Source organism: Schistocerca nitens, chromosome 2 (assembly GCF_023898315.1).
Source record: "Schistocerca nitens isolate TAMUIC-IGC-003100 chromosome 2, iqSchNite1.1, whole genome shotgun sequence".
In the NCBI taxonomy this organism is placed as follows: Eukaryota; Metazoa; Arthropoda; class Insecta; order Orthoptera; family Acrididae; genus Schistocerca; species Schistocerca nitens.
The window spans coordinates 237,903,302-237,917,822 of NC_064615.1; the positions used below are offsets into that span (position 1 = coordinate 237,903,302).

General features: G+C 40.6%; 1 protein-coding gene across 1 annotated transcript in view; it reads left to right on the forward strand.

Moving 5' to 3' along the window:
• Positions 1-291: 291 nt before the first annotated feature.
• LOC126234947 (agrin-like) overlaps positions 292-14,521 on the forward strand; it is a 1,214,606-nt gene continuing 1,200,376 nt past the window's right edge. Inside the window, exons 1-2 of the mRNA XM_049943685.1 lie at positions 292-307; positions 4,912-4,947. Coding sequence (XP_049799642.1) covers positions 292-307; positions 4,912-4,947 — 52 coding nt within the window. The remainder of the gene's footprint in view (positions 308-4,911; positions 4,948-14,521) is intronic.

Genomic DNA, 14,521 nt, shown 5'->3' on the forward strand with positions numbered 1-14,521 from the left:
TCAATGACCGGACGCGGAGATAATAATTTTGTGAAAAAAAAATTGCACGAGGGAGGTTTGAACACGGATCTTCCGCTTTATAATCCAACACCGTGAGCACACAACCACGATGACAGGGTTGTTGCAATTCACTCGATTCTGTTCATCTGGAGCAATGACCGTTCACTGTTTCTATTTTGCTTCTTTTTTACAATTCAGTAAACCTGCTACCTATTTTCATGCTTGGTCGGTGTTCAGTTGTTGACATGGTATCCCTTGCGTCACTTTGCCAGAAAGTCTGAGGGGGCAGCGATGGGGAGTTACTCTTGTAAGTGCCAATTTGTCTTTGTATCTTACCCCAGAAGCCAAATGCGTAAACAAAAAACCCAGACGACAGCCAATGACCAGAAAGAAAAATGTTAAACAGCTGACACCACAACGTCATTAAGAGACTTCTTAAGTAACAACACCGTTAAGAAGACACGAACAAACAGAATTACAAAGAGCCTAACTAAATGCCAGTGATGATTCCAACATCGCCCTGGTGATGTAGCACTGCGTTCAAATAACCTTTGAATCACATCTGTTGGTAGCGGTTAGCTGCGTCGAACAACAGTGCAACAGCTACCTCTCTGATACTTGCCATGTATTGCTGCTTCTCAAGTAAATACAGGATTATAAATACAAAATCAAATACGGGTAACGCAGGAGTACGCTTGAAAATGAATAAAAAACAGGAACGCGGATAAGCTACTACGAACAGCATAGTGAACGCATTATTGTAGCCAAGATAGACACGAAGCCCAGCAGTACAAGTTTATATGCCATCTAGCTCCGCAGACGATGAGGAGGTTGAAGAGATGTATGATACTATAAAAAATTATTTAGATAATTAAGAGAGACGAAAATTTAATAATCATGGGGGGACTGGAGTTCGACAGTAGGAAAAGGAAGAGAAGGAAAAGTAATAGATGATAATGGACTGGAGTAAGGAATAAAAAAAGAAGGCACCTGGTAGAATTTTGCGCAGAGCATAATTTAATGATAGCTAACACTTAGTTCAAGAATCATGAAAGAAGGTCGTAGACGTGGAAGAGGCCTGGAGATAATGGAAGATTTCATATAGATTATATCAAGTTAAGACAGAGATTTAGGAAGCAGGTTTTAGATTATAAGATATTTCCAGGGACAGATGTTGACTGTAGATCAAAACTGAAGACCGCAAGAAGGTAGGAATTTATGGAGATGGGACTTGGGTAAACTGAAAGAACCAGAGGTTACGGAAAATTTCAGAGAGCATTAGAAACGATTCACATGAATAGAGGAAAGAAATACATTAGAAGATGAATGAGTAGCTTTGCGAAATGAAATAGTGAAGCAAACAGAGGATGAAGTAGGTAAAAAAAAGACGAGGGCTATTAGGAATCAATGCCTAACACAAGATATAATGAAATTAATTGATGAAAGGAGAAAACATAAAAATTCAGTAAATGAAGCAGACAAAGTAAAAACGTCAGAAAGAGGAGATCGACAGGGAGTGCAAAATGGTTAAGCAGGGATAGCTAGAGGACAAATGCAAGGATGTAGAAGCCTGTATCAGTAGGGGTAAGGTAGATACTGCCTACAGGAAAATTAAAGAGACATTTGGAGAAAAGAGAACCACTTGTGCGAATATCAAGAGCTGAGATGGAAAACCAGTCCTATGTAACGAAGGGAAAGCAGAAAAGTAGAAGGAGTGTATAGAGGGTCTATACATGGGCGATGTACTTGAGGGCAATATTATGGAAATAGAAGAGAACGTAGATGAAGATGAAATGGAAGATATAATTCCGCGTGAAGAATATGACAGAGCACTGAAACACACAAGTCGAAACAAAGCCCCGGGAATAAACAACATTCCATTAGAGCTACTGATAGCCTTGGGAGAGCCAGCCATGACAAAACTCTTCCGTCTGGTGAGCAAGATGTATGAGACAAGCTAAATACCCTCAGACTTCAAGAAGCATATAATAATTCGAATCTCAAAGAAAGCAGGTGTTGACATGTTTGAAAATTACCGAACTATCAGTTTAATAAGTCAAGGTTACAAAATATTAACACCAGTTCTTCAAAGACGAACGGAAAAGCTGGTAGGAGCCGACCTCAGGGAAGATCAGTTTGGATTCAGTAGAAATACTGAAACAAGCCAGGCATTACTGATCCTACGACTTATCTTAGAAGCTAGGTTAAGGAAAGGCAAATGTACGTTTCTAGCATTAGCAGACTTAGAGAAAGCTTTTGACAATGTTGATTGGAATACTCTCTTTCAAATCCTGAAGGTGGCAGGAGTAAAATACGGGGAGCGAAAGGCTACTTACAGAGCTATTACAAATGATTGAAGCGATTTCATAAATTCACTGTAGCTCCATTCATTGACATATGGTCACGACACACTACAGATACGTAGAAAAACTCATAAAGTTTTGTTCGGCTGAAGCCGCACTTCAGGTTTCTGCCACCAGAGCGCTCGAGAGCGCAGTGAGACAAAATGGCGACAGGAGCCGAGAAAGCGTATGTCGTGCTTGAAATGCACTCACATCAGTCAGTCGTAACAGTGCAACGACACTTCAGGACGAAGTTCAACAAAGATCCACCAACTGCTAACTCCATTCGGCGATGGTATGCGCAGTTTAAAGCTTCTGGATGCCTCTGTAAGGGGAAATCAACGGGTCGGCCTGCAGTGAGCGAAGAAACGGTTGAACGCGTGCGGGCAAGTTTCACGCATCGTGATGTGAAAGATTCAGTATTTAAACCTCCTCTACCAAGAAACGTGCCAGAACTGCGAGCTCGCATCAACAATGCTTTCGAACTCATTGATGGGGACATGCTGCGCCGAGTGTGGGAGGAACTTGATTATCGGCTTGATGTCTGCCGAATCACTAAAGGGGCACATATCGAACATTTGTGAATGCCTAAAAAAACTTTACGAGTTTTTGTATGTGTGTGCAAAGCATTGTGAAAATATCTCAAATAATAAAGTTATTGCAGAGCTGTGAAATCGCTTCAATCATTTGTAATAACCCTGTACAATTTGTACAGAGACCAGATGGCAGTTACAAGAGTCGAGGGGCATGAAAGGGGAGTAGTGGTTGATAAGATTGTGAGACAGGGTTTTAGCCTATCCCCGATATCATTCGATATGTATATTGAGCAAGCATTAAAGGAAACAAAAGAAAAATGGGGAATAGGAGTTAAAATGCATAGAGATTTGCTTACGACCTTGTAGTTTTGTCAGGGGCAGCAAAGGACCTGAGAGAGCAGCTGAACGGAATGGACAGTGTTTTGAAAGGAGAGTATAAGATGAACATCAACAGAAGCAAATCGAGGATAATGAGTAGTAGTCGAACCAGGTGACAGTGAGGGAATGAGATCAGGAAACGAGACACTTTAAGTAGTAGATGAGTTTTGCTATTTGGGAAGAAAATAACTGATGATGGTCGAAGGAGAGAGGATGTAAAATGTAGATGGTCAATGGCAAGAAAACGTTTCTGAAATAGAGAAATTTGTTAACATCGAATAAAGATTTTAGTGTCAAGAAGTCTTTTCTGAAAGTATTTGTATGGAGTGTAGCCATGTATGGAAGTGGAACGTGGACGATAAATAGTTTAGACAAGATGAGAATAGAAGCTTTCGAAATGTGGTACTACAGAAGAACGTTGAAGATTGCATGGGTAGATTACGTAACTAATGAGGAGGTACTCAATAGAATTTGTGAGAAGAGGAATTTGTGGCACAACTTGGCTAGAAGAATGGGGCTCGGTTGGTAGACGCATTCTAAGGCATCAAGGGATCTCCAATTTAGCGTTGGAGGGAAGCTTCAAGGGAAAAAAATCGTAGAGGAGGCGAAGAGATAAATACATTAAGCTGCAGTAGTTATTCGGAGATGAAGAGGCTTGCATAGGATAGAGTAGCATGGAGAGCTGTATTAAACCAGTCTCTGGACTGAAGACCACAACAACAACAACAACAACAACAACCGCAAAGCAATACTTCAGCAGGGGGTGGGCAACCGTAGTTTAGGCAATATTTTTCGATTCGTTATAAATATTTTAGCACACAACCGACAGATGATCTCAGTAGCTTGGTCCCACAGGAACTTACCACTACCACGCACACAACCACTAATAGTACGTACATGAAAATAACCTACAGCAACGCTTTTCGGGAGTCAAACTCCAATATGAGGCTAAATTAATCCTGCATAAAATACGCTTCAATAGAACTCAAGGTGACTTTGACTGCTCTGAAGTGTGTTTTATGTAGGATTAACTGCGAAGGCGGATGATAAGAGCTCTTCGTACTATTAGTGGTGGTATGCTGAAATATTTATAGCGATTACCTTACCAACCGCAACGTCACATCGCTAAAATGACAATATTAGAAACAATCTTTTGCAGACATGTTCCATCTCCTGCATGCTCTCCTAATAAAACGCAGTCTTTGGTCCCTAGTTATTGTAATCCTTCAGCGTTTTTGTGTGATTTATCGTGTAACCGAAATGCAGCGCAACTTATTTGATGGTCGTAGGGAGAACGTCATAGGGAGACAAGGAGACAGACTCTTCGCTCCTTGTAGGCATTGTGTGCAAAGCATTTCTTCTAAACGACCGAAAATTTTTAAATGTTAATTGTTTTCCTTTCTCTGCCAATGATAACATTCCGGTTGTTTCATAACACATTCTGATACGAATTTTAAGGTCTTAAGATTGTCGCACATTAACAGAAATTGAATGTCATATGAGAGTTCTTTAGATTTCCAACATACACACAAAGAAAGACTGGTTGAAGAGTGGTTTTATCTTTCGCTCTTAAAGCAATTAATTTTACTTAGAATGTTGTCTACCTTGACGTTTATTTGTATAATACTGATATACATTTTCTTTTTCCTTTACAGATGTATCCCACAAACCAAGGCAACAAGGAATTGAAGGTAAGCCTAACAAACTTCCTAGTTATTTGCTTTTTGTCCAGTAAAATCGCTACCAATTTGATGCCGTACAATGTGAAACAGATTCTTCCCTTGGAACGGACGACATAACTCAGTGTTGTTTGTGCAAAAGATACACGAAAACTAATATTTTGTCGTATTCCGGAATGACTTTTCAACAGCAGATGGAGATCTACTACTACTACAATAAAGCAGTATCCTGTCCTTTTTTCTCGCAGTCTATCCCGTCATACGACGGCCACTGTTACCATACTTAGAGAAATTTATGTTGACTTTGTGGCAGAATGCTTTCCTGTCGCCGCAGTCGTGGGAAGTCGAGCCTGCCACTTGACAGTCAATTGTTTACATTTTTTATGCGTGTTACGAAATTTTGACTTTGTGTGCCATATTTTCTGAAGCGTGCCATATTTTCCGAAGCGGAGAGTAGGGAACAACTCAGAATTTGCTTAAACGTGCTGACAAAGCAGCCTAAAAGCCACACACAGGGTGGTTGGTATGCCACAGCAAATGTCGATAATCCTCCGTGTCCCGCAAACTATCTGCGCTGTGCATTAACGATACCACATGGTATGCGATGTTATCCACCTAGAGTTTTTTCCAAGATTCACTAAACCAGAGGGAAGCGGCCACTACCTTAAAACTTTAACCTATGAGTTCATAGTATACTGTGTCTCGGGGTTAATGCCTTGTAAACGTTCCCGTTTGATGCAATTCGACCCATAAGTGAAAAATAACGTGATCTGAGTATTTTTGGTAAATGTAACTCGATCTTGGGTTCAGAAGCATGGCACAGCGGTTGGTCGATGAAATTTAATAATGCAATCCCAACAGCAGTTACACTGACATTGTTTTATTATGCAACTAGCTTCAACGTTCCAATCACGTCATTTTCAGGCCTGCCTTGTCTTATACTTGCACGAGCTATACTTGCTGTTATTCATGAGACAGACCTGAAGAGAACGTGATTGGAACTTCAAAACTGGTTCACTAATAAAACAGTATCAGTATAACGGCTGTTGGTGCGATATTAATACATTTCTGAGTGCATATTGTGAAATATGAGGTAGTGAACGAACTTTCAAAGCGCAAAAGCGTAATGAAGAGGGAAAATCTTCTACTGTTTATATCATACTTTTCAGTGATTTTCTTTTTAGTGTAACACTCCTGACACAAATGATACGTGCAATTAAGATGTAACTGCACGCTGTATTTTCTACACCTATTGAACAGGAAATGCCTCATTTGAAAGCAAGGTGTAAAAGTATTCGTCGCCGCAACTTGTGTCTTGAAGATCAGTCATTCACCCTACTTAGCTGCAAATTGCATCTAATATCAGATGATGAGCCGTGTTAGTGTGTCCGCCGTACCTGAAGAGGTCTGTCAGTTGCGCCGACGAAATACTGTGGGAACTTCACAACAACATCCGACGTCTTGCCCAAGAACCAAATTTACATCAGAAAATAATTTTACCGCCGAAGACATTTTATGAAATGTTGCTTGTGCTGAAGGCAGTTCAAAAAATATTACAATACTTTCCGCTTGGACGTGGTGCTTTCATGAACTAAGGCTTTTGCGAGCACATGTACGGGTCACTATTAAAGGTCGGACTGAAAAATCGTGAGGGAAAGAATTCATGAGAGCGTTGAATTTAAACTCAGTTATTATTCAGAAAGGAGTCACAAAAGCTTATGAATAACACATAAAAATGTCCTCCCACATACCACGAGTTCTTCCAGAACAACAAATTTACAGAAGATAGAAGAATAACCCCACATTAATTCTAATTTCCGCACTATTATCTAATGAATGGCCAAGTAATGTGGTAAGTGACTACTAGGCTCGGATGGATCGATGAAAAGCGGATACTGATGTCTATTATTCCGACAGAAACGCAAATCGTACAAAGAGCTAGCTTTGCTCACATGAAACACAACTGCAAAGCACGTCCCGCAAATAAACCTGAAAAATCACGTAACAAATAATTAGGTCAGTACAGTGAGCAAGGAATCCTCTTACCAGTAATCCTGCACAAAATAAGCCAATCTCAATGTCACAAGACAGATATATTTATCCTACAAGTCAGCACCAGGCATAAGAATACCACAGCTTCAAAAGGGAATGAAGAGTAAGTGATGGGTGTCAAATAAAACATCTTTCAATCGTCTAATTTCCGAACTTTTATTTTACTTGGCTACCAATTTCGGCGATTTACTACACCATCTTCAGGCCCTGTGTACAGACACAGTGGTAACAGTATGACATAAATAACCAAAGAGAGGGGTGATGCAAGTCATTTAACCTACTAAACGGAGGTCAATACTGCATTTTATGCATAGATAATCACGTTGCAATGCTAATGCATTGCCCGTAAAACAACTGGAGTAAAACAATATGGTCATATACTGACGGGAACAGAGCGAAGGTAAAACATTTGTTGCCGGCCGCGGTGGTCTAGCGGTTCTAGGCGCGCAGTCCGGAACCGCGTGACTGCTACGGTCGCAGGTTCGAATCCTGCATCGGGCATGGATGTGTGTGATGTCGTTAGGTTATTTAGGTTTAAGTAGTTCTAAGTTCTAGGGGACTGATGACCACAGATGTTAAGTCCCATAGTGCTCAGAACCATTTGAACCATTTTTTTTAAAACATTTGTTAACAGTTCGGAAATTAGATGGCTGAAAGGTGTTTGATTTTACATCCTGTACTGAACAGCCGAGTCCCACATCCATCTCTGAAAAGATGGACGTACAGAGTCTTGAAGAGTAAGTGTCCGGCAGGTCACACTGTCGTAGCGAATTCAAACCTCGTCACCAAACGAAGTAATTGACTACTGCAACAGAGTGTTCAAAGGACTGGGTAAACACATGCTTTGCTATACTCTACGAAAGATGAAGTTACTCTAGAAACCTTGGCCATAGGGTCTCTGAATCGTAAAAATGTTTAGCAACCCACTATGAATATGTAACATGAAACTCCTTTAAAACAGACGGCTTCCACAGATACTGATAACTACACTACAATCATCAGTAATCATGAAAAGTACAATTAATATCAGCTGATCACTAATTAGACCATCGGTAAGACCCGTGAACAATATTACAGTTTCTAGTTGGTACTATCACATTACGTACTTGCGTTGAATGAGCATCTGTCAAATACGCCACAATTAATCTATCTACAGAGAAATATTCTGTGTGGGGCTAAAGTAGGGTATGTTTCGGCGACAATGTCTTTCAGCTACTTCGATCAAGTGCCACAGCTGAGGTCAACGACATTCGATTTATCCCTGGGACGTAGGCTGCTTCGATCCGGGAACAAAATTTACCGGCGCTGTCTGCTGAAGGCCGAGTGATCAGATCCCATACATATTCAATCAGCTCCATGTCTGTAGGGAGAGAGACCACGAACCAGATGCGTTCCACTGAAGTTTCCGATATTCTGCGCAATCTGTGGTCAGGCGTTTGAACCGTTTCCATGAAATCAGTTACGAACTTCTTTAGACACGTCTGTGTTTATGTCAAGGATACGTTTAGAATCCCAAGCAATTCTTTTATTCTGAACAGCAATAAAAGGTTATAATAAATCGGGATTTAAGTACTGTACAGCTAATGTTTTTTATTTAATTTCTAGAACAACAAATCTATCTCATTATGAGCCATTTTCACGCAAAACTACGCGTCTAACCACGAGAGATATTTGAATGATCAGCTATTCAAGGTTTAAGAGAAGAACCGATAATGCGAAAAACCATAATAACGGTATAATACGACAAGAAACACACGTATTTTAATTTCGTGACCTATTTTTGTGTTTCTCTCTGGTTATAATAATTATGTTGATTGACCAATAAACATTTCTGCTGATCTGATAGTGTTCCACAGAGATTTAGTCTTCAAAGGGCAGGAGCTATATTTGTATGAAGTGATCAAAGCAAAGCGGAACAGAACAACATGCTCAGCTAATTTAAGTCACTTTGTCACATACATCACTTCCGCATTCAAGCAAAATTCAAATGGTTCAAATGGTTCTGAGCACTATGGGACTTAACATCTGTGGTCATCAGTCCCCTAGAACTTAGAACTACTTAAACCTAACTAACCTAAGGACATCACACACATCCATGCCCGAGGCAGGATTCGAACCTGCGACCGTAGCAGTCGCGCGGTTCCGGACTGCGCGCCTAGAACCGCTAGACCACCGCGGCCGGCCGCATTCAAGCAATCCACTACCATTTACATAAATTATCATCGTTTGAAAATTGTAATTAATATTGTCTTTTATATTGGGCTGCTTGAATGAGGAAGAGATGTTAAGGTTTAGTTCGATTTGCGTACTGTTCTGTTCCACTTTGCTCTGACTACTTCTTTGAATCCCACATTTGCAGTTTGAGGACTGAATTGTTGTGCAACACCATCAAATTAATGGAAAAAGTTTCTTGTTCAGACAGCGTAATTATTTTAAGAACATGAAAATACAGCACAAAACCCCGACATTGCAATATGTGTGTTTTTGGTCTTATTATATCAGTATTTTGTTTCTTCGCATTACCAGAGTCCGACTCTTAGACCCCATTCAAATGTTTGCCGTGATAAGAAGCGCAGTTTTGCATGCCAATGGTTCATGCTACTGTTTTTGTGATGAACGATCTCTAATCTCACCGTTAGAGGTCACACACATATTTTGTAAGATAATATCACTGAAATACAGCACATGTGAAAATCAGTAATGAAATTATAAACACAGTTATAGTTCACATTATATGTGTTATCACTGCATTTTTTTCGTTGACGTCGCCCGGTGTTCCACTCCTGTGTTAGCAACAAGGTTCGGTATTGATCATAGGTTGTAGTAGCTATGCCTGAAACACGCTGGTGGTTTCCAGACCATGAACTACTGTGTACCGTGCTCCTAATATAAGAGTGAATTTTGGAACTTCTTAAGACTATATTGCCCTTTACCTCGATTGTATGCATCACGCATGCGCAATTGAACTAGTGTCGCTCTTTAATAACCTGTAATAGTCCCTTTTACCTGACGTTGGCGTTGCGACGTGAGATCAACTCCACTAGATACTGATCGCATTGGGAAGCCACCTTTCGTATTTTTTGAAACAAAGGTTTGCAAAGATTCACGATAGAGGAACAATTTTCCGACCACAAAACCTCACAATCGACCTTTCAGTTCAAATGACCCGCAGCTCCAGCGACACACACCAAGATGTAACCACTTCCACCGAAAATCAAATTTCAGGAAATCATGGGAATATTCTGCTCTGGCGAGAGACACCCAACTGGTATACTCTTTCCCGTGACTCTGAACGAATTTATGTAACCGCTGGCCTATAAAAATTTCACAGCACTTATAGATCACTTAATTTTAAATCGCATGTAACCAAGTATGTACAATGTGGTTTTCTGATTCCCATTGAAAACATATTTTTCCACGGACATAAATATATTTCACATTATATTAAACCTCCAGGGCGAATTAGTACTTGTCATACCCATCCTGCACGACGACATTATTTGAATTTGTATCAGTACAACATTCAGTCACATTAAACAAAATCTGTACATAATCCCAAGAAAAATGGTTTGCTTAACAATGTAATATCACAGTCTGTAATTAATGAAGAAGAATAGCTCAAAAGGTAAAGGGCGACGATTTTGGACTGAGTCGGTCTGTGTATTTTAACTTATGTTCTACCTGCATGCTAGGGTCTTGATGCAGTTGGTCTTTAACAGTGATGCACACACAAGCCGTCATGATCTGACGCTTTTCGTGTAAATAATGTCGTTGTACACTTGAGATTGGCCTTTTTTCTCAACCAAAATTTGTATTACAGCATCATACAGTTGTTGCTGTTGTTGTTGTCTTCAGTCCTGAGACTGGTTTGATGCAGCTCTCCTTGCTACTCAGTCCTGTGCAAGCTTCTTCATCTCCCAGTACTTACTGCAACCTACATCCTTCTGAATCTGCTTAGTGTATTCATCTCTTGGTCTCCCTCTACGACTTTTACCCTCCACGCTGCCCTCCAATGCTAAATTGGTGATCCCTTGATGCCTCACAACATGTCCTACCAACCAGTCCGTTCTTCTTGTCAAGTTGTGCCACGAACTTCTCTTCTCCCCAATTCTATTCAATACCTCCTCGTTAGTTATGTGATCTACCCATCTAGTCTTCAGCATTCTTCTGTAGCACAACATTTCAAAAGCTTCCATTCTCTTCTTGTCCAAACTATTTATCGTCCATGTTTCACTTCCATACATGGCTACGCCCCATACAAATACTTTCAGAAACGACTTCCTGACATTTAAATCTATACTCGATGTTAACAAATTTCTCTTCTTCAGAAACGCTTTCCTTGCCATTGCCAGTCTAAATTTTATATCCTCTCTACTTCGACCATCATCAGTTATTTTGCTTCCAAAATAGCAAAACTCCTTTACTACTTTAACTGCCTCATTTCCTAATCTAATTCCCTCAGCATCACCCGACTTAATTCGACTACATTCCATTATCCTTCATTTTGCTTTTGTTGATGTTCATCTTATATCCTCCTTTCAAGACACTGTCCATTCCGTTCAACTGCTCTTCCAAGTCCTTTGCTGTCTCTGACAGAATTACAATGTCATCGGCGAACCTCAAAGTTTTTATTTCTTCTCCATGGACTTTAATACCTACTCCGAATTTTTCTTTTGTTTCTTTTACTGCTTGCTCAATATACAGATTGAATAACATCGGGGACAGGCTACGACCCTGTCTCACTCCCTTCCCAACCGCTGCTTCCCTTTCATGTCCCTCGACTCTTATAACTGCCATCTGGTTTCTGTACAAATTGTAAATAGCCTTTCGCTCCCTGTATTTTACCCCTGCCACCTTTACAATTTGAAAGAGAGTATTGCAGTCAACATTGTCAAAAGCTTTCTCTGAGTCCACAAATGCTAGAAATGTAGGTTTGCCTTTCCTTAATCTATTTTCTAAGATAAGTCGTAGGGTCAGTATTGCCTCACATGTTCCAACATTTCTGCGGAATCCAAACTGATCTTCCCCGAGGTCGGCATCTACCAGTTTTTCCATTCGTCTGTACAGAATTCGCGTTAGTATTTTGCAGCAGTGACTTATTAAACTGATAGTTCGGTAATTTTCACATCTGTCAACACCTACTTTCTTTGGTATTGGAATTATTATATTCTTCTTGAAGTCTGAGGGTATTTCGCCTGTCTCATTCATCTTGCTCACCATATGGTAGAGTTTTGTCAGGACTGGCTCTCCCAAGGCCGTCAGTAGTTCCAACGGAATGTTGTCTACTCCCGGGGCCTTGTTTCGACCCAGGTCTTTCAATGCTCTGTCAAACTGTTCACGCAGTGTCGTATCTCCCATTTCATCTTCATCTACATCCTCTTCCATTTCCATAATATTGTCCTCAAGTACATCGCCCTTGTATAGACCCTCTATATACTCCTTCCACCTTTCTGCTTTCCCTTCTTTGCTTAGAACTGGGTTTCCATCTGAGCTCTTGATATTCATAGAAGTGGCTCTCTTTTCTCCAAAGGTCTCTTTAACTTTCCTGTAGGCAGTATCTATCTTACCCCTAGTGAGATAAGCCTCTACGTCCTTACATTTGTCGTCTAGCCATCCCTGCTTAGCCATTTTGCACTTCCTGTCGATCTCATTTTTGAGATGTTTGTATTCCCTTTTGCCTGCTTCATTTACTGCATTTTTATATTTTCTCCTTTCATCAATTAAATTCAATATTTCTTCTGTTACCCAAGGATTTCTACTAGCCCTCGTCTTTTTACCTACTTGATCCTCTGCTGCCTTCACTACTTCATCCCTCAGAGCTACCCATATTTCTTTCCCCCATTTCTGTCAATTGTTCCCTTATGCTCTCCCTGAAACTCTGTACAACCTCTGGTTTAGTCAGTTTATCCAGGTCCCATCTCCCTAAATTCCCACCTTTTTGCAGTTTCTTCAATTTTAATCTACGGTTCATAACCAATGGATTGTGGTCAGAGTCCACATCTGCCCCTCGAAATTTCTTACAATTTAAAACCTGGTTCCTAAAGCTCTGTCTTGCCATTATATAATCTATCTGATACCTTCTAGTATCTCCAGGATTCTTCCATGTATACAACCTTCTTTTATGAACCAAGTGTTAGCTATGATTAAGTTATGCTCTGTGAAAAATTCTTTCAGACGGCTTTCTCTTTCATTTCTCTCCCCCAATCCATATTCACCCACTATGTTTCCTTCTCTCCCTTTTCCTCCTCTCGAATTCCAGTCACCCATGACTATTAAATTTTCGTCTCCCTTCACTACCTGAATAATTTCTTTTATCTCATCACACATTTCATCAATTTCTTCATCATCTGTAGAGCTAGTTGGCATATAAACTTGTACTACTGTAGTAGGCATGGTCTTCGTGTCTATTTTGGCCACAATAATGCGTTCACTATGCTGTTGGTAGTAGCTTGCCCGCACTCCTATTTTTTTATTCATTATTAAACCTACTCCTGCATTACCCCTATTTGATTTTGTATTTATAACCCTGAACCCTCCGTTGTGGTTGCACCTACGGTACGGCCATCTGTATCGCTGAGGCACGCAAGCCTCCCCACCAACGATAAGGTCCATGGTTCATAGGGGTAGGATCATACAGTTACAATGGCAATTACGAGGGCGGTTCAGAAAGTAACCTCCGATTGGTCACAGTGCGGGTTGTGGGGGGAGTAGCGACGCCATCTGTGCGTTCACGCACTCAACAGGTCAGTTGGCATCAAGCTGTGGTCGAGTGAACGTCGTACCTGCGCTAGTTTAGTTTTTGTGGCAGTTTGAAATGTGTGCTGCAATAGAAAACCCCGCCAACTGTGAAGTGCGTGCTGTCATAAGGTTTTTTACAGCCAAATGATATTCTGCAGCAGCTATTCATCGTGAGCTTTGTGCCGTGTACGGACCAAGAGTTATGAGTGAAGGAGTTGTCCGTGAATGGGTACGTTTATTTAAAAGTGGACGAGAAAACGTTCATGATGAAGAGAGGAGTGGTAGACCATCATTGGTGACTGACGAACTCGTTCAGACAGTTGATGCAAAAGTTCGTGAAAATCGACGTTTCTCAATGTCGGAGTTGTCTATGGCTCGGGTCACAGCGGTTTGATGACGACGAAGAGCTCAAAGATGCGGTCACAGGCTGGCTCCAGGCACAAGCGGGTGATTTTTATGCAGAAGGAATTTCAAAGCTTGTGAAGAGATACGATAAGTGCCTCAATCGCTATGGAGACTATGTAGAAAAATAGTGCAAAGATGTAGTTGTAAGATGTATATATTAAAATATTTTTATTTAACTTGGTGTATTTTTTTAAATCAACCGGAGGTTACTTTCTGAACGGCCCCCGTATTTTTAAAAAATTAGGGAACTGATCGTACAGTAACATTCACATCCCTCAGCCTCTGCCTTCTTTTAAACTGCAGTTCCTACAGACATCTTCAAGTCTGAGAATGCTTCAGTAGTTTCATACATCTCACATACAAGGTGGAATAATGTTCTTATGGTTGTCTC